This window comes from Cryptococcus neoformans, chromosome 6 (genome assembly GCF_000149245.1).
Source record: "Cryptococcus neoformans var. grubii H99 chromosome 6, complete sequence".
Classification (NCBI taxonomy): Eukaryota; Fungi; Basidiomycota; class Tremellomycetes; order Tremellales; family Cryptococcaceae; genus Cryptococcus; species Cryptococcus neoformans.
The window spans coordinates 213,473-230,031 of record NC_026750.1 but is presented as its reverse complement, the minus strand read 5'-3'; the positions used below and the strand labels follow the sequence as shown (position 1 = coordinate 230,031).

The 16,559-nt window shown below is 47.9% G+C and overlaps 5 protein-coding genes and 3 non-coding genes; 4 read left to right on the top strand and 4 right to left on the bottom strand.

The window, feature by feature from the left end:
- The first annotated feature begins 170 nt into the window (after window positions 1-170).
- Window positions 171-1,078, top strand: CNAG_12531. Its single transcript, XR_001045804.1, has one exon. It is a non-coding gene; the product is annotated as a hypothetical RNA (non-coding RNA).
- A 316-nt stretch (window positions 1,079-1,394) lies between these two features.
- On the top strand, window positions 1,395-3,664 carry CNAG_02472 (endosomal P24A protein). XM_012194311.1 has 2 exons: window positions 1,395-3,251; window positions 3,306-3,664. The coding sequence occupies exons 1-2, from the start codon at window positions 1,465-1,467 to the stop codon at window positions 3,406-3,408; spliced, it is 1,890 nt and encodes a 629-aa protein (XP_012049701.1). The 5' UTR covers window positions 1,395-1,464; the 3' UTR covers window positions 3,409-3,664.
- Window positions 3,496-5,384, bottom strand: CNAG_02473 (endoplasmic reticulum protein). XM_012194775.1 has 5 exons: window positions 5,169-5,384; window positions 5,020-5,101; window positions 4,351-4,873; window positions 4,051-4,295; window positions 3,496-3,994 (listed from the first exon to the last, which is right to left on the bottom strand). The coding sequence occupies exons 3-5, from the start codon at window positions 4,702-4,704 to the stop codon at window positions 3,868-3,870; spliced, it is 726 nt and encodes a 241-aa protein (XP_012050165.1). The 5' UTR covers window positions 4,705-4,873; window positions 5,020-5,101; window positions 5,169-5,384; the 3' UTR covers window positions 3,496-3,867.
- Window positions 5,385-5,435: 51 nt separating this feature from the next.
- On the top strand, window positions 5,436-6,231 carry CNAG_12530. The gene has a single exon (XR_001045803.1). It is a non-coding gene; the product is annotated as a hypothetical RNA (non-coding RNA).
- Window positions 6,218-8,229, bottom strand: CNAG_07626 (NAD-binding Rossmann fold oxidoreductase family protein). XM_012194848.1 has 8 exons: window positions 7,546-8,229; window positions 7,384-7,495; window positions 7,224-7,325; window positions 7,114-7,175; window positions 6,804-7,061; window positions 6,693-6,751; window positions 6,559-6,638; window positions 6,218-6,504 (listed from the first exon to the last, which is right to left on the bottom strand). Exons 1-8 carry the CDS (start codon window positions 7,840-7,842, stop codon window positions 6,383-6,385), a joined length of 1,092 nt encoding a protein of 363 aa, XP_012050238.1. The 5' UTR covers window positions 7,843-8,229; the 3' UTR covers window positions 6,218-6,382.
- A 587-nt stretch (window positions 8,230-8,816) lies between these two features.
- On the bottom strand, window positions 8,817-9,656 carry CNAG_12529. The gene is made up of 2 exons (XR_001045802.1): window positions 9,393-9,656; window positions 8,817-9,332 (listed from the first exon to the last, which is right to left on the bottom strand). It is a non-coding gene; the product is annotated as a hypothetical RNA (non-coding RNA).
- Window positions 9,657-9,667: 11 nt separating this feature from the next.
- Window positions 9,668-12,127, top strand: CNAG_02475 (flavin-containing monooxygenase). XM_012194776.1 has 4 exons: window positions 9,668-10,208; window positions 10,260-10,668; window positions 10,727-11,069; window positions 11,123-12,127. The coding sequence occupies exons 1-4, from the start codon at window positions 9,920-9,922 to the stop codon at window positions 11,993-11,995; spliced, it is 1,914 nt and encodes a 637-aa protein (XP_012050166.1). The 5' UTR covers window positions 9,668-9,919; the 3' UTR covers window positions 11,996-12,127.
- Window positions 12,128-12,273: 146 nt separating this feature from the next.
- CNAG_02476 lies at window positions 12,274-16,538 on the bottom strand. Of its 2 annotated transcripts, XM_012194777.1 has the most exons (17): window positions 16,179-16,538; window positions 16,074-16,109; window positions 15,951-16,023; window positions 15,137-15,890; window positions 14,848-15,086; window positions 14,501-14,789; window positions 14,338-14,433; window positions 14,215-14,276; window positions 14,101-14,160; window positions 13,933-14,043; window positions 13,796-13,864; window positions 13,593-13,715; window positions 13,470-13,529; window positions 13,386-13,430; window positions 13,251-13,322; window positions 12,590-13,198; window positions 12,274-12,498 (listed from the first exon to the last, which is right to left on the bottom strand). In XM_012194777.1, the coding sequence occupies exons 1-15, from the start codon at window positions 16,384-16,386 to the stop codon at window positions 13,304-13,306; spliced, it is 2,244 nt and encodes a 747-aa protein (XP_012050167.1). In that variant the 5' UTR covers window positions 16,387-16,538; the 3' UTR covers window positions 12,274-12,498; window positions 12,590-13,198; window positions 13,251-13,303. The 2 variants fall into 2 exon arrangements, with proteins under 2 accessions (XP_012050167.1, XP_012049700.1); XM_012194310.1 differs by having other exon boundaries at window positions 13,386-13,529; window positions 13,593-13,734.
- Between the last annotated feature and the right edge of the window lie 21 nt (window positions 16,539-16,559).

Genomic DNA, 16,559 nt, shown 5'->3' with positions numbered 1-16,559 from the left:
AGCTCAACAGTGTTTTGTGGTTTGAAGTCAGCTTGTTGAAAGAGAAAGGTGTCGAAGAAGCTTGACGAAGAAAGGAGCGATGTCGATTCCAGTTCCGACGGAAACGACGCGATCCTTACAATTATTTTGTGTTTGGCGAATGCCCGTTCTCCGTCGTCCCTTGACCTTTTGAACATCAACCTCAACAATCCCATTCACTTGACAACTCGGCACACAGAACTCTATGAGAATCTTGGCTAAATACGTGTGGAAATCGACAAACGGGACTTATGCCATGTTTGACATATACACTACTCATCACCTCCCTGCCCTCGGGAATATTCTCTGTCCGGTAATCTATGGTCTAATGCGTTTCCCGGCACTACCTGGATGACCGCTCAATATAACGGTCCAACAATTACAAGGGTAACTATCACTTCTTTATCACCTTCAGTCTTCATTCATTCCAATACTCTCCTGCCTGCCCTGGGACAAACTTTTCAATCTCACCCTACATATTTCACACTTCACCTTCTCGTCGATCACCCCTTCAACCCTCTTCCACTCGACTACATCCTCGCTCGTTGTCCTTTCTCATTGCTGCAATCATCCTCCTCATCAGATTCTCCAGATCACCTTTACAGATCTGGTACATCGAGTAACCACTGCCTTCCCTACCCCGTTCATCGAATCTTTATGCAAAGTCAAGTTTGTTTAAAGATTTGGTCCATGCCCTCCGAAGACCTTCGAATCGCATAATACCTGTGCACTCGTAAGACTCCCAGAGGCTTTCAGATTTATCGTGCGCATCCTCGCGTGGAAGCTTGTCTCAAGAAATTGCAGGATTTCGAGGATAATGGATGCGTGGGTTTGCGATGTTTCTTTCGTCGCAGCAACATCATCATTGAGCACCAAATGCCGCGAGGAGGCATGCTAGGAATTGCTCGCCGGAGCAGATGAGAATGAGGTTTAGTACAAATGTCAGATAGAGAGACTCGATGGACCGCGCCTCGGAAAATTGGATAGAATGAAGTAACGACACTAGGATACCGCTTTGAATCAGAGATGTGGGAGATTTGCCAAGCATTGGCGTCGTTGGATTGATAATGCTGAGAAGTATGATATGTATCAGTCTATCGTAAATCTGGACATGGTAAAACAAAGGCCTGTGTCTGTCGCTTCCGACCTCGTCCAACAGTTGTCCCCACGAAAGATTTGTCCAACAAGTAAAGGTTTCCTTTTTTCGCTTCACCGTTTGATATTACTTGGATGTCGATGATCTTCGTTCCCTCCGCTGACAGACCATCATCATTAACTTTAATAAGATAAGGTATCTTACGTAACGCCTAGTGGCCGGGATCTGAGCTGACAGCGGACGCAGCAACAAAGCAAGTAATGACCGCCAATCATGGATGGGAATGTTGAATGTTTTCGACATCCACAGCTTACTTAAAAACTCATAGATAAACAGCAGGGAGTACGTCGATGCCCATAATGGTCCTCCGCTACACCCTCATCGCCCTGGTGACGCTTTTGTCACTTTCTTCAACAGCTGCATTCTACCTTCCAGGTTCTGCCCCACGCGATTACCTTGAAGGGGAGAAGATTGATGTTTTTGTAAACACGCTTACTCCTATGCTCAACTCCAAGCTCAAGTCACTCATATCATACGACTATTATGATAGTCGCTTCCACTTCTGCTCACCTGAAGGAGGTGCCGAGAGGCAACCTGAAAGTCTGGGTTCGATTCTCTTTGGCGACCGAATTCTCTCGTCTCCTTACGAGATTCGAATGCTGGAGAATTCAACTTGTCAAAAGTTGTGCCAAGCTAGTGTGCCAAAAGACGATGCGGCATTTATCAACCAGAGAATCAAGGAGGATTACGGGTTGAACTTGCTTATTGACGGACTGCCGAGCAGTGAGATGAGGAGGGATAGCAAGACCGGAGAGACGTTCTTGGATGCGCAGGGATTCAGTTTGGGTAACCATGAGCTCAACCCGGACAGACCTTCTTTGAACAACCACTATGACATCTACATCCAATATCACATGCGTGATGAGAACCACTTTAGGGTGGTTGGCGTTCTCGTCTACCCAAGCACTGTCAATTCTATGGTTGCTGGGTCGACTGAGCCCGACTGTTTCAACAATCAACCGTTCTATCTTTCCGAAGAAAATGGCAACGAGTTCTTTTACACCTATTCTGTATCTTTCCTCGAAAGTGATATCCCTTGGGGCCTTCGATGGGACGCTTATCTTCACGTCTTTGATCCCAGGATCCACTGGTTCAGTTTGGTCAACTCCCTTATCATTGCGGGCTTCCTCGTTTTCATGGTCGGCATGGTCCTTTTACGATCTATTTCACGTGACATCCACCGTTACAACGCCGTTGACCTGTCTGACGAGGTTCAAGAAGATTACGGATGGAAGCTCGTTCACGGCGAGGTCTTCCGACTTCCCCAGCGACCCATGTTGCTTTCCGTCATGGTCGGCAACGGTATCCACCTCATCATGATGTGCATCGTCACTCTTGTCTTTGCGCTCTTTGGGTTTCTCTCTCCATCCAACCGAGGCTCTCTTGCCACCGTCCTTCTCATCTGCTGGACACTCTTCGGTTGTGTCTCAGGTTACGCTTCTGCCCGAACTTACACCACTCTCGGTGGGGAACAATGGAAGACCAACCTCATCCTCACTGCCGTCCTCTTTCCTACCGTTGTTTTCACCATCATCGGCATGCTCAACTTTTTCCTCATCTTCGCTTCGGCTTCGGGTGCTGTGCCATTCGGTACCATCCTCGCCGTCTTGCTCTTATGGTTCCTCATCTCTGCACCCTTGTCGATTGGAGGCTACTTCTACGGTATGAGGCACGGCGCCTTTATCAACCCCGTTCGAGTCGCTTCCATTCCACGACAAATCCCTCCCAAGCCATGGTATCTGTCCACTTGGCCTGCCGCTATCCTCGGAGGTATCCTTCCCTTCGGCGCTGCATTTGTCGAGCTCTATTTTGTTCTTTCCTCTCTGTTCGGTAACCGAGCCTATTACGCTTTCGGCTTTCTCTTCCTCACTTTTATCATCGTCGCTTTAACTACTGCCACTGTCACTGTCCTCTTTATCTATTTCTTACTCTGCGCAGAGGAGTACAGATGGCACTGGAGGGCGTTTCTGATTGGAGGTGGTTCAGCGTTTTGGCTGTTCGCTTACGGTGTGTGGTACTGGGCTTCGAGACTGTATTTGAATGGGTTCACAAGTGTGGTGCTCTACTTTGGCTACCTGTAAGTTTGTGTCCCTCTTCTATATCGTAGGGTGGTATACTGATCAATGGACAGATTCCTAGTCTCCCTCCTTGATTTCCTTGTTGGAGGTTCAATAGGTTATGTGGCGACATACTTCATGTTGAGAAGGCTCTATACGTCAATTAGAGTGGATTAAAGAGGGTTTAAGGGAGCTGTGTCTTGGCAAGATGAGAGAGCCAAGAAGTCAAGAATTGTCAGAATGAAGGGATGGAAGGAAGAAAGATTTGCGAGCAAGAAGATTTATCGCAAAGTTTACGACTTAATGATTACTATCCCCCACTTAGAGTAGTCTTACAAAATTAGTATCCTAGATATGTATGCTAAGCCATCTACTGTTTACCAATCTTCCTTGTTCAGTGTCTGAAAACTATACAACAAAGCATGCATCAGCACGGAAGATTCTCATCTTGTAAGAAATCTCTCTTGAACACCCCAAACGTGGGGATAACGGAAAAAACGCATCTAATAAACAGGCACAAACAATTTTCTCTTCTTTCTTTTCCTTGATCAATTAATTACTGTACACATTTTCGTTTACTTCTAAATCAGTATACCTTGGAATGAAATTAAATATGTTAGGAAGAGGTTTCTTCAATTAATTCGAGCTTTGAGTCTGCGCAGCGCGGTACTGCTTAGCGTAAGCGATAATTTCGTGGTCCCCAATGGTCAAAATCTTCTCGCTGGGAGGGTTGGCGGCAAGGTGGGCGATACAGGCACCAATACTAAAATGAATGTCAGTTTATTCGCTGACAATGAAGCAAAAAGATCAAAAACCTACTCCGCGCCCTCGACAGCCAGACTATCCATTGACAGTCCAACCTTCCTGATTCCCCTGATCACACCTTTCAAAACAATCTCTGAGATTCCTCTCGGCTCCGCCCTGTCGCCAAGTAAGAGAGCAGGCTGAAGAATGACGGTGTGATCAAAGTCAAGGGCTTTCACGGCATCTTCGAGCTGACCTTTCATGCGAGGGTAGAAAAAGTAAGAGGAAGAGGCGGCTCCAAGAGTTGAAACGAGGATCAACTAAAAACCTTCGAGTTTAGCTTCAAAATACGAATGATGGAGGATAATTGCTTACTGTACTGGCGCCATCCTTTTTAGCACGAGTAGCCAAATCCTTGTTCAAACCCAAATCCAACTTTTCCTGCTCCACAGTTCCACCGGCGTTAGCCCTGGTCGTACCAAGACAGGACACATAGATACCGCCCTGTTGGACAAGAGCATCCTTATCGGTGGGAGCGTCAAAGAGTGAGTTGTAGAGACGAGTGGTGAGTTTGGTGAGAGGATTGACCGCTGACGGAGTGTCGGAAAGCGGACGACGAGTAAGAGCATCGATAGAGAAGGCGTGAGGAGAGGTGAGGAGGCAGTTGAGAGAATGCGAGCCTGTAAGACCAGTCGCTCCAACAAGAGTAACAGGAGTGGGGGCCGTCATTTTCTAGCAAGTTGCAGTATATATCAGGATGATGACGACGCAGTGGACGATGAATCAGAGTCTGCTTCTGTCACAGGTCCAGCTTCAGTGAGAATTTGAGATGTGAGGGTTGGAGGTGAACGTGGGACACGACGTGGGGTAATTGTCAAATGGAGAGTTCGAGCGATGGCTATATATGCGGAAAAATACGGAGGACGTGCCGGTTGGTCAGCATTTACGCCGAGGATATTCGTAACCAATCAATGGCCGATTGAAGGCCGACGGCCACCCGTTCCCAAGCGAAGAAAGGGTAGCTTTGGCGAGGGAAGTACTCACCGTAAGCGACGATGTCAAGGATGATACAAACGCCAAAAGGAGTGAAAAGTGTAAAGGCCGCCAGACGACAGGCGAATGGGAACTGTAAAGTCATTGTGAGGTGAGCGGAGCCGCGCAAATGACAAAGGGCATGGCTTGGCAGTACGCACATATGCAAGAATACCTGGTAGCTCTGGATAGAGAACTTGCTCCCACATATGGGGACCGGAAAGGGGATAGAAAGCAGAAATAAGGATGAGGAAGATGTTATGGGAAGTGAAGGCTAGATATTTGATATTATATGTAGAGATGTATACCCGGGGGATGGTCGGCATTATCGGATACGCAACTCTGCCGCAGCCTCTTTCCCACGCCCAGGCTATTGCGTTATGTTACTATATACACAACAACCGCGGAGACATTTCTGGAGAGTACGAATACCGCTCCATATAAGTGAATCTAGGCCTTTTGGTGACTGTTCATTGCTGCAAAATGCGAAAACACACAGCATCAAAGGAAAACACAAAAACCATTGCTCATGAATTGTGGAGCAATACCGTCAACGAAAAAGCAAGCAAATGTACTCCATCACGCCTGGATCCATCTCCAGAAAGATCTCAGTACTTTCGACGGTCAGCTTCTCACACATGATGTTAGCTATGCAAGGGATGTAGACGGATGTTCAGTCGATGGGCAGCAGGCGGATAGATGAGCAGATAGTAGGATATCAACCGCGAACAAGGACATGAAATTTGGCAGTCGATCTTCGAGTATGAGTGAATGACGAATTGTCAATGTGAGCATAAGCTGTATCACGGAAATCTGGAGGATTTCATTTGTTTTGAGGTAGGCGATGTAGATAATCCCAGTCATAATAAGTGAGTGACCCCTTGGGGGATGTGGTGTGATGAGTTCTCCATGATGTTAACTCATATTCCGTACTTTCACCCATGATTCCCTCATCAATTCCTGTTATTCATAACGATATATCTTTTGATAGCTGCTTAATGTTGTCGCCTTTCTCACAGAAGTCGTTGCAAATTTCGGAAATAATAACCGTTACAAGCCTCGACTCCGCCAAGCCTTCCTTTCAATCTTCAAACGGAAGTCAGGAATAACTTCTTCCAGAAGGGCACGGGCTGAGTGTAAGGTGATGTGTGTTGCGGCGGCAGCCAGAGGCAAGCAGTCTCTGTCGAAAACGGAAATTATTAATATCGATATGCAAAAGTGGAAAAAGACGGATTTGAGGGCCACATGTCTTCAAACCTTGTATGAGAAATGCCAAATAAATGCGTTCCATGACTCCTATCTCATAGTCACAGTCGTAAATGTTACAGAGTCCGATCCACTCATATCTCTATGTATTTTAGAATTTTACAATCTTTCAAGGCATGATAGGCTCTCCTTCGTCGTCAAACTCAACAGCCACCCTGTTTCGGAAAGAGTACTGTAGAGCGGTGGCGATCTTGCTGGCCTCAAGGGCGTCTTCAGGTTGGAGGGATAAAGCTGGAAGAATTGTATGAATTGGATGCCTGGAAGTTCTTATATGGAGACACTCACGTTTGTCCTCCAATACACAGGTGGCAAACTCATCTAGGTCATTGACGAAGGATTGTTGGTAAAGAACAAAGGCGTCGCCACTGAAAGAGATGATATGAGTCTGTGTTTGGTGAGGGTATTGTATGGATACATACGTTGTCTCACTTCTCACTCCATGGGCGTCTCGCAGCTGAACACGGTTTACAGGAGACTCCTAGAGAGTTATTGTCAATTTTGCTCGTTATCATAGAATAAATGCCTCTCACAGCGTTGACTACAGCTGTACCCTTGGTACCAAAAACTCTGGTGGAGCTCTCATGTCCATTGGTAAGAGTTCGTCCAATATGGGAAGTAAGGATCTTCCCATTAGCAAACTCAACAATACCGTAACCATTGTCGGCATCCCCAAATTTCTGCAGATCATGATAGACCGCGGTCTGGCCAAATGCGATGACCCTATTGACTTGCTTCTTTGGGTTAGTCAGACCTTTTTTCACGTTGAGGAAGTAGCGGGCAATGTCGATCTTGGAAAACCGGTCAGTAACTAAGGTAAACGGATGGCGTAGAAACGCTCACGTCGTGAACACCCATGTCGACAAAAATGCCGCCTGACATAGCTGAGAACTGGACAAAGAAACCTTTGGATGGATGTGAGCATATGTAAGATACAATACTTTTTTACTAACCTGTGGGGTCTTGGGCGTCAAGGCACCAAGATTCTACGGCGTGGATATCTCCCAGCTCTCCTGCGTCGACTAACTTCTTGAGAGCTCGGTTAGACTCATCAACTGCAAATGTTATTAGCCACGAACCAAAAGGAGTAAAACATTCAGCAGGTCAACTCACATCGGCGGCAGAAGGGGACCAAGAATTTGAGCTCAGGCTTGGCTCTGGCAGCTTCGACGACCTGCTTCGTAGTGGCGATGTCCACTGCGATGGGCTTCTCACACATAACATGCTGATGACTTCTGTCAGCTCTCCCCTCTAATCACCCACTATCAGACTTACGTAGCCTAACTCGAGAGCACGAAGAACAAGAGGAGCATGAGTAGCGGTCGCCGTAGAGATCAAGACAGCTTGAGCACCACTTTTCTGGAACAACTCCTCTGGGTCGGAAAAGAACTGCACATGGGAAGGCAAGTTCTCAGCGGCCCAAACGTCAGACCCGGGTTTGGAGTCGCAAGCGGCTACCACGTGGATCTTAGGAGCGTAGTGGTTGAGAATACGGGCACGAACGGCACCAATTCGACCTAAGCCTATGACGGCAAGCTTGAGCTTTGTGTCGGGAGTAATAGCGATGGGCATTGTGATGCAGATGGGTAGAAAGGTGGGTTGAAAAGAAGAGAGCAGGTTGAGGGGGCTCTGGACAATTTTGTGTTCACCCTTATGTATCAGGATGAACCGGTACCAAACGGTATGAAGGTGACCGTGTCCTTCAAAATTCCATCCGTCTTTCGGCTACGTTTGGCATGAACAACTGTGCAGCTGCCGCTTATCTTATCCGCGAAGGCGGGGCTTTCCTTCCGGCACAAGTGGAGTCCCACCCGCCGTTGCAGCAGAAGGTTTGAATGGCACTTTGAAAATCACCGTGGAGAGCGGAGCTTTTATAAAGTCTGTGCAGCGTCTTGCCGCCTCTGTGTTTAGCAGGTAATACTACAGACCACATTAAGTTGATGATCATACCTGTTCAACACATTGCAGAAGCCGATGGTAGCGAAAGCGGCCGGCACGGCAAAAGATTATAGGACGGTGGTCGCCGAAACCACTTGCGGGCCGGGTTGGGGGCACCGGACTCAGCGCATTTTCTTCTAGTTCGGCAGTAGTGAAGAAGGAAACCGAGCCGATTCTCCTCTCTCTTCTATTATTAAATTATTCTAATCTGTGGCATCTACTCACGACCTGACTGATGTTTGTGGCAATGCATGACAGTTACACTGACTACATGGATCTTTGGATGCGAGCCATAAATGCTCAAACTGCATTTTTGGCCGAACTCAAGAAAGCCCCTACGTCAACTTCAATGAACGAACTTCAAAGCAGTGGTTCGCTCCGCTCCGATATTCTGGCCCCGACGGCCTCGTGGCACTGGCTCCATCAAACTGGATTAGAGATAGGAATATGGAGGCCTGAAATAATCGTTCGCACGGACGGTTGTCGAGAACGGTCTGATGTACTTGGGCGATATGCTCTGAGATGGAGAGGAGTCTTATAGTAGGAGAAAAACTCTCCTTTTACCACGTACTCTGCTTCTACTATTATCAACACCAATGCCAATAGCCGAACGATCCTAATGCATCCAGCCCAGCTAACAACGTTCAATCCTACTGAACACGCGCCTAACCACGTCCAGCATGCCTCTCTCACCGGATCTCACAGTCTTATCTCCGAATGGCCGATCCCACTCGTATGACGACGGGCGGCATTATTCAACCTTAGTTGCTATGTCCGACGTATCCTTGAGGTTATTGTAGGAGATTTTCGGTAATTTTCGGTAAGGATAGTCGTGTCAGCAGAGCGGCAAACGGTGACACTTATGCGGTAGCCTGTTCCAATCCATAGCTCAAATCGAAACGGAAAAGTCTAATTAGGAACTGCAGATGTGTCCCTTAAGAAGTGAAGGCGGGGGGTTGATATGATGACTGACTTGCGATCAGAAACGCTAAACGCTATTGGCTGGATCGTCCAATGGTTAGTCACCAACGCTTGGGGTCTCGCAGGGAAGTAGAAGAAGCCAAACTATCCATGCATGCAACAATTTGCAGTGTGACTATTGATTATTCCAGCCAGTACAACAGCTTCGCGTGTGAGCGAGTAGAGACAACATATTGCCGAAAGAAAAGCGCAGATGTACTTACTGCAAAATGCAAATTCCTGTACGAGTTCCAAGTCTCGGGTGCATTCGCACCAAAAAGGGAAATCTGTTTACAATCGACGACGGAGAAGAAGAATGGATGATGATGGGGGAAAACTGACGAAAATCGAAGGGGGATAATACGCTTCGTTATGCTCCGATAGTGCCATTTGATGTTCTTCGACGTCCACACGGCCGACTGCAAATATCAGAATTGCTGCAAGTATTTGTATTACTATATTTTGTATTTGTGAATGGACATTTGTTTTTGAGAGGTGATGAGAAGGCAAAAGTAATAATTTGTTAATTCCGGTGAAGGGGTTATCTCCGTGGACGGTTGACAAACGTTTTGAGCATCTTCCTCGGCTTTTCTGCTCTTCCTCTGCTTTTCTGCTCATCAACCCGGACCGTCACCGGCTTTTCATGCAGCATACTCGCCCCAGCCATGTATAAAAGCCCTCATTCCTGCTCCTATCCCTTCTCCACTTTCCATTCACACTTCTCCACATTTCCCACTTCCATATTCTCACAATGAGCCCCACCGCCATCATTGACAACCACAGGGTCGATCTGGCCGACCTCAAGTCCAAGGTCGTTGACGGCCATGTCGAGCTCGAGGAGACTCCCAAGCCTCCCGTCGCCGACAACTTCATGTATGACTTCAAGTACAACCACGCTTTGCCTACCACCGACGCTCTCGGTGTCTCTATTCCCGACGATGTCGACGCTCAGAATGCTGCCGAGGAAATTGTCGCTAAACTCTCCAAAGTTTTGAGCGAGGGTGATGCGAAGGGCTTCACTGGCCTTTTCCTCGAGTACGGTGAGTAGTTTATTTCTTTTCTCCTGGTGTCATGACACTGACGTCTTTTAGGTGTTTGGAGGGACAAGCTTGCCTTCACTTGGGACTACCGAACCTTCAACTTTACCGAGAACATTGCTCGTGCTGCCGCCGACCTTTTGCCATCCACCCACTGCACCAACTTCAAGCTCCTTAAACCCGCGCCTGCCATCCAGAAGCCTTACCCCGACCTTTCCTTCCTCCAGTTTGTCCTGTCTTTCGATACTCCCCTTGTCCAGGCTTCTGCCGTTATCAACGCTGTCTACACTAAGGAGGGATGGCGTCTGTGGACTGTGCACTCCGTCGCCGAATCTCTCCTCAAGTTCCCTGAGCTCGATCCTGCTGATGGCCACATGACCGGTCCCGTATCTTGGGAGAAGCAAAGGGAGAAGGACGATGACGAGGTTGTGCCCGATGTCCTGATCGTCGGCGGTGGCCAAAAGTGGGTTTTCTGTTTACAAGATTTGTCGTTTCTCAGTGTACTGATTCTGTGTCTCAAGTGGCCTTGCACTCGCTGCTCGACTCAAGGCTTTGGGTGTATCTAACCTCATCGTTGAGCGTAACGCTCAGATTGGTGAGATTTGGAGAAAGCGATACGAATACCTCTCTCTTCACTTCCCTCACTGGGCGGACCACTTCCCTTACTTCCCCTTCCCCAAGCATTGGCCAACCTACACCCCTGCTCAAAAGCTCGGTATCTTCATGGAGTGGTACGCCTCCGCTATGGAGCTGCCTGTCTGGACCAAGTCCACCGTTGTCAAGGCCGAGCAAGACGCCGATGGCAAGTGGACCGTCGAGGTTAACAAGAATGGCGAGACCAGAGTTTTGAACCCCAAGCACGTTGTAAGTGAAGAGTTTGTTCGATTTTTTTGCACCACCGCTCATTGACCGTTCAGGTTATGGCCACTTCTCTCTGTGGTGTTCCCATGACTCCCGTCATCCCCGGTATGGACAAGTGGAAAGGCACTGCTCGTCACTCTACTTCTCACGACAGCTCCCGCGAATGGGTGGGCAAGAAAGTCCTCGTTGTCGGTACTTCTTCTTCCGGTTTCGACACCGCCTATGACTGTGCCCGCCGAAACATCGATGTTACCCTTCTCCAGCGATCCCCCACCTATATCATGTCCCTCACCCACTCCGTCCCTCGTAACATTGGTAACTTTGAGCCCAAGAACGGCGTCGCTCCCAACATTGAAGAACAGGACCGAGTGTTCAACTCCATGCCCATGGGTCCCGGTGAAGAGCTTGCTCGACGCAACCGTGCCGTTCTCGAGGAACTCGACAAAGAAATGCTCGATGGTCTTCACGCCAAGGGTCTCAAGACCTACAAGGGTCAGAGGGGTACCGGCCAAGCTACTCTTGGTTCCACCCGTAACGGTGGTTTCTACTTTGAGGCGGGTGCTTGTGAACAGATCATCAAGGGCAAGATCAAGGTCGAGCAGGGCTACGTTGAATCTTTCACAGAGGACAAGGTCATTCTCTCTGGCGGAAGGGAGAGGGAGTTTGACCTCGTTGTCTTCGCCACAGGTTTCTCCAACACCATCGACTCTGTCCGACAGACTTTGGGTGACAAAATCGCCGATCAATGTGGTCCTATCTGGGGTGTCGACGAGGAGGGCGAGATGAAGTCTGCCTGGAAGGAGTGTGGTGTTCCCAACCTGTGGTTGATGATCGGCTACTTGCCTCTGACTCGATACCACTCCAAGCTGGTTGCTCTCAGGATCAAGGCTTTGCTTGAGGGCGTCTCGCCTGCTCCATACAAGGCTTAGGTGGAGCTGTAGATCTCAGTGTAGAAAAAAAAAACAGTAATATACTTTTGTTAGGGACATTGTATTTTTCATCTCATTTTATCATTATTGTTCCTTTTGTCTCGGATGAATGAGTTTGGCATCTTCACAATTCCTGCATATCGTAATGCTTGCTCCTGGTCCTGACTTCACTGATATCCAAGACATGGCTTATTCAGTTCCACGACACCCAACTTAACGATTATCAAACACGATCTTAGAACACATTCATAGATACAGATACATTACTTGTACAGGACATAATTGCACCCAATATATAAATGATAGCATTGCACAGATCTCACAGATAGATACAGTAACATTCCTCACGCATCCCTATCCGGATTGGGAGCTTGATGGGACCCTTCTTCCCTATTAAGATGCACGTTCCAATCCCACCAGTTAACCGTCTGTAACGGGTCCCAGTTACTATCCCCTACATTAGGAGCATCTTGTAGCAGCATCGGCTCCCAGAATTGTTGCAACTGTTCGAAACGTCAGCAATGTGTTCCAAGCTATCCCACCAGCCTCGCGAGATTCATTCTCGGAAGCACTATTTGATCGGTATAGACTCACAAGCTGATTTGTAAAAGTTTCATTAATCCCAGTTTGATCGCCCGCAGTGCTCGTACTCGACGTCATCTGCCTATTCGCTATATTCTCCGCCCCCGGCATTGGATTCAAGACACCTGCTCCTGTTAGACCACCCATCGTAGGACCCAAGACGTTTGGAAGCAGGTTGATATTCGAGGACATAATCTGAGGAGGACTGTCATTTGACTGCGAAGGCGTGGACTGCGAAATAGTCTTGGCCACTTGTCCACCAAAAGCCGCACGCTGGATTAACCTCGTCCTCCAGCCAAGAAGAGAAAAGTTATCTGGGTCACCTTGATCACTATTCTCGCCAATATCGCCCTCCAGGTGAGCAAAGGTGCTATTATCGTTGGTTGTTTGTTGGCCGACACTCTCAAATTTGGATTTGTCAATAGCGTCTTGGCATCTGCGCCTGAGTCTAACTAGCCATTGGAGGTTGGTGGACAGTCGGGGAGAAGAGCCTGTTTGGACAGCCGATGTGAAGGCCTCAATCACAGTGTTGATCAGACCGAGGGCAAAATCCGATAGAGGGTTTTGAGGTGATTTGAATATCAGAGTACCCATCGAGACAGCAGAATTGAAAGCATGATACTGCGCTAAGAGGATCAGCCATCAAATTTGACTCTTATCGATAGGAACTTGCCCATAATGGCCAGTGTCGGGTTGAAACGTTACGATGGACTTTATGAATCGTGATTACGCATTGAACGATTGCCTACAAGCAAAAATGTAAGCTTCCTTCGAAGTGTGGCCATCGAGCAGATGAACAAGTTCTCACATTACACCTCTCAACAACCGTGAGATATGAAGGCGCGTAGACGGACTGCGAAGGATCAGGAGAGGTCTTGAGGAGAGCACGAACGAAGTAGGGACGATGGAGGAATAATAGCGTCTCGGAGATGCTGATGGACAAGAAAAATTTCTATGGCCAACATGAGCTCCAGGCTGAATGATCTTCATACAGTTTGGCTCCCGAAAAGCTCACCTGAAGAGTTTTATGAAGTTCTTTGGAGCTAGTTTCAGGACTGCTGTCAATTGCGGCCTGGGGATCAGGATAGATACTTGGCAAAGCCTGGAGGGCTTGTCGACATCGCAAATTGAAAGGCACCTGACGCTCGAAATCAGTGCTGTTCGTTGGAATCTAGTATCAGTGACCCAAAACCGCCAGGAGGGCAAACTGATACCCACACTTGACGAGAGAGCTCCATGACAGTAGAGTAGGGAGGAGCCTGAACATTGGTTGCTGAGCCGAGGATTCTGCACCCAAATGGTTAGGCTCGAAACTACCACACCAGCGCTCTAAAAGTTATTTAGTTGCGACTCACGATGCAGCTATGCGACTGAGCTCAAATTTCAGAGTATAATAGTCCTTTTCGATGTGATTCGAGGGCTGTGAAGGGTATGCGGTATCATACACGCCTGGCCAGAGAGTGTTACTAATGGTAGCGATACAATGTTAGTAATCGATAACCACAATGAATTGGGTAACTAACGGCCGACTGTTACAGTTTGCTTGGAAGATATCGGCACTGTGACATTCCCAGAATACTCGGCTGAATATTTGCACATCAACGACAGCACAGAAATCGAACCAGGAAATGACTGACCGTCGCTGTTCTACAAGGTCTGGCTCAAGATTCCATCTGGCACCATCCCTATGGAGACCCATCTAGACACAGTGGCGATCAGCATGCGGAGCATCAAATATATTTCAGGTCCATCAAACTCACCGCCTGTATCAACCTCATCGATAGACCCCATAATGGCCAGGATGCATCTCCATTTCGCCCTTCTTCGGATTCATTGCTGAATTGGGCCAATATATGCTTTTTTTGAAGAAACTACAGTCAGCTTGATTGGTCTTCAGTTGTAATCTCAAACATGAGAACGTACCAAGGCCTGAAGCCCTGAAATTGAAGGTCGCGAAAGAAGATCGCCTTTTGACAAAGCGACCTGAGCTACAGAAGCCAGCTCGTACGCAGTAGGATCATTGGGCGCCAGTTCAAGACAATGCAATGTACCGAAAGCAAGGATCATAAAAATAAGACCTAAGTCCTGATAGTTCATCCTGCCTCGACCAAGTTGCTGGAGAGGTTCAGTAGGAGATGCGATACTTGTTATCCGAAAGAGATACATCTCTTCGTAGACAGGCTGGAATTCAGAACGAGGGCAGATATTGTAGCTTTATCATCTGTGTGAGCATCTAAAGAGATTTATGCCAAGACGGTAAGTTTACTCACTGCCAGCTGAAGGAACGATAGTAACTGTCAACAAGCATGTCGGCGTAGCCTTTATCAGGTAGTCTGGAGAGAAGATCGTATCTCGACCATGAGACAACTTTGGTCTTTGAAGTGTGAAAAGGAAATGAATGAGGAACAGCTGTCGGCCGTGGATTGTATGAGGGCATCGATGCCTCTGGGATCTCAGGAGATGGTAATCGAGATTGGTCTCGCGACTCGGCGTGGTCTCGGGTCTCTTGCTGTCCAAATAAGCAGCGTACGTATTCGAGTGGGAGTTCTGAAGACTTACATCCCTCAACCATTCACTCCCTGCAGTCGGCCCCAAGTACTTGCTCCTTCCTCCTTGTCCCATCACCAAAGTACCATAGCTCTGTTCTTCCTCAACATCTACATTCTCAGCCACGATAGGAGGATCAAAATAGTGGAGATGACGGCTATGCAGTTCAGCGTTACTGTCGCTGTGACGACTGACTGCGGCGGGTGATGTAGACGAAGTAGAATGCGTGGGAAATCCAAATTGTACTGGTCCATCGCATGAAATTATCTTGCTAATCTCATGTATTGCTTCTACCCTGTGAGAGATATCTGGATTATCATCGGGAACAGTGTTGAACTGCATATCTGACGCGTGAGTTTGGGGGGGATGTTCTTGTAAACGCTGAGGCTGAAGTTGATGCTCATAATGTGGGGGTTCTAGCATATCATACCGAAAAGGGCCTGATGAAGAAGATCCCCTCAAATGGTCATCGTCATCTGGCTGCTGCAAGCTGGAAGATGCTTCTTCCGGTCGATTAGTTGGAGGTTGAGCGGCCACAGAAGAAGGCGAAGCCATATGAGGTGAATTCTGTGCGCGACTTTGGGAGCTGTCATTTCTATTCCCTGTCGCCTGTTGGGAGCGTAATTGCATCCTTGCGGGCGTTTGAGTTCTGCTGGTTTCTTTCGCAGGTACGGCTTCTGTAATGACGGGATCCAATCCATGTCTAGATACGATGCCCTCCAGTTGCTCAAGGCGCGTAAGTAAAGCGGAATCAGGATTTGCGAGACTGGGTTCATCTGCGTCAGTGACAGCAAATAGTTCACCAGTAACTGTGTAAATGACGTACTACTGTCTGGTAACGCGAACCCCATCGGGGCATATAGATTGACAACGTCTCTTGACGCAGTTATCGCAGGGCACTGGATAAATGAGTTTGGTATAGGTGCATAGAGAGTATCAAATCACTCACCCTGACGATCACACTTGAGTTTGAGCCTCCTGCATTCTGAAAGAATATCAGCAAAATCAAGCGATGATCTGACAATCAAGTCAGACCACGAGGACATGTACGTACCAGCGCAACTGAACACAGGCCTTTGCTTCCTTTGCTTCTTACGAAGTGGAGCTTTAGAAGTACCGTTCTCCTCTCTGGCTTCTATATCTGATTCTGCCGTGTCTTGACGCTCACGCCTGCTGACATTGCTGGCACTAGGTGGACTATGACTTTGCTGATTGCGAAGAGGGCCAGGGCCGGCCGGATCCTGAAGAGATGGTGACGACATGGGCGGACGAAGAACGAAGGTAGAGGAATTTTTTGAAAAGCTATTAGGGTAAGAAAGGAACTAAGACCAGCAGACTTCAAAGAAAAGATGGATAGTAAAGATCATTAGTAGACCGGAGTAATTACAGTCGGCCCTCAACAAGATAATAACAAGAGGCATCTGATGGTTGAAGG

Bases quoted from the DNA above. Each gene is read 5' to 3' on its own strand.
- CNAG_02472 (XM_012194311.1), top strand. From the start codon at position 1,465: ATGCCCATAATGGTCCTCCGCTACACCCTCATCGCCCTGGTGACGCTT. The intron at 3,252-3,305 runs GTAAGTTTGTGT...ATCAATGGACAG, and splicing joins GTGCTCTACTTTGGCTACCT to ATTCCTAGTCTCCCTCCTTG.
- CNAG_02473 (XM_012194775.1), bottom strand. From the start codon at position 4,704: ATGACGGCCCCCACTCCTGTTACTCTTGTTGGAGCGACTGGTCTTACA. The intron at 4,296-4,350 runs GTAAGCAATTAT...GAAGGTTTTTAG, and splicing joins AAAAGGATGGCGCCAGTACA to TTGATCCTCGTTTCAACTCT. The intron at 3,995-4,050 runs GTAGGTTTTTGA...CATTCATTTTAG, and splicing joins CTGGCTGTCGAGGGCGCGGA to TATTGGTGCCTGTATCGCCC.
- CNAG_07626 (XM_012194848.1), bottom strand. From the start codon at position 7,842: ATGCCCATCGCTATTACTCCCGACACAAAGCTCAAGCTTGCCGTCATA. The intron at 7,062-7,113 runs GTGAGCGTTTCT...CGGTTTTCCAAG, and splicing joins TCGACATGGGTGTTCACGAC to ATCGACATTGCCCGCTACTT. The intron at 6,752-6,803 runs GTGAGAGGCATT...ATAACTCTCTAG, and splicing joins GTACAGCTGTAGTCAACGCT to GAGTCTCCTGTAAACCGTGT.
- CNAG_02475 (XM_012194776.1), top strand. From the start codon at position 9,920: ATGAGCCCCACCGCCATCATTGACAACCACAGGGTCGATCTGGCCGAC. The intron at 10,669-10,726 runs GTGGGTTTTCTG...CTGTGTCTCAAG, and splicing joins ATCGTCGGCGGTGGCCAAAA to TGGCCTTGCACTCGCTGCTC. The intron at 11,070-11,122 runs GTAAGTGAAGAG...TTGACCGTTCAG, and splicing joins TTTTGAACCCCAAGCACGTT to GTTATGGCCACTTCTCTCTG.
- CNAG_02476 (XM_012194310.1), bottom strand. From the start codon at position 16,386: ATGTCGTCACCATCTCTTCAGGATCCGGCCGGCCCTGGCCCTCTTCGC. The intron at 15,087-15,136 runs GTAAGTCTTCAG...TTATTTGGACAG, and splicing joins GGAGTGAATGGTTGAGGGAT to CAAGAGACCCGAGACCACGC. The intron at 14,434-14,500 runs GTACGTTCTCAT...CTTCAAAAAAAG, and splicing joins TTTCAGGGCTTCAGGCCTTG to CATATATTGGCCCAATTCAG.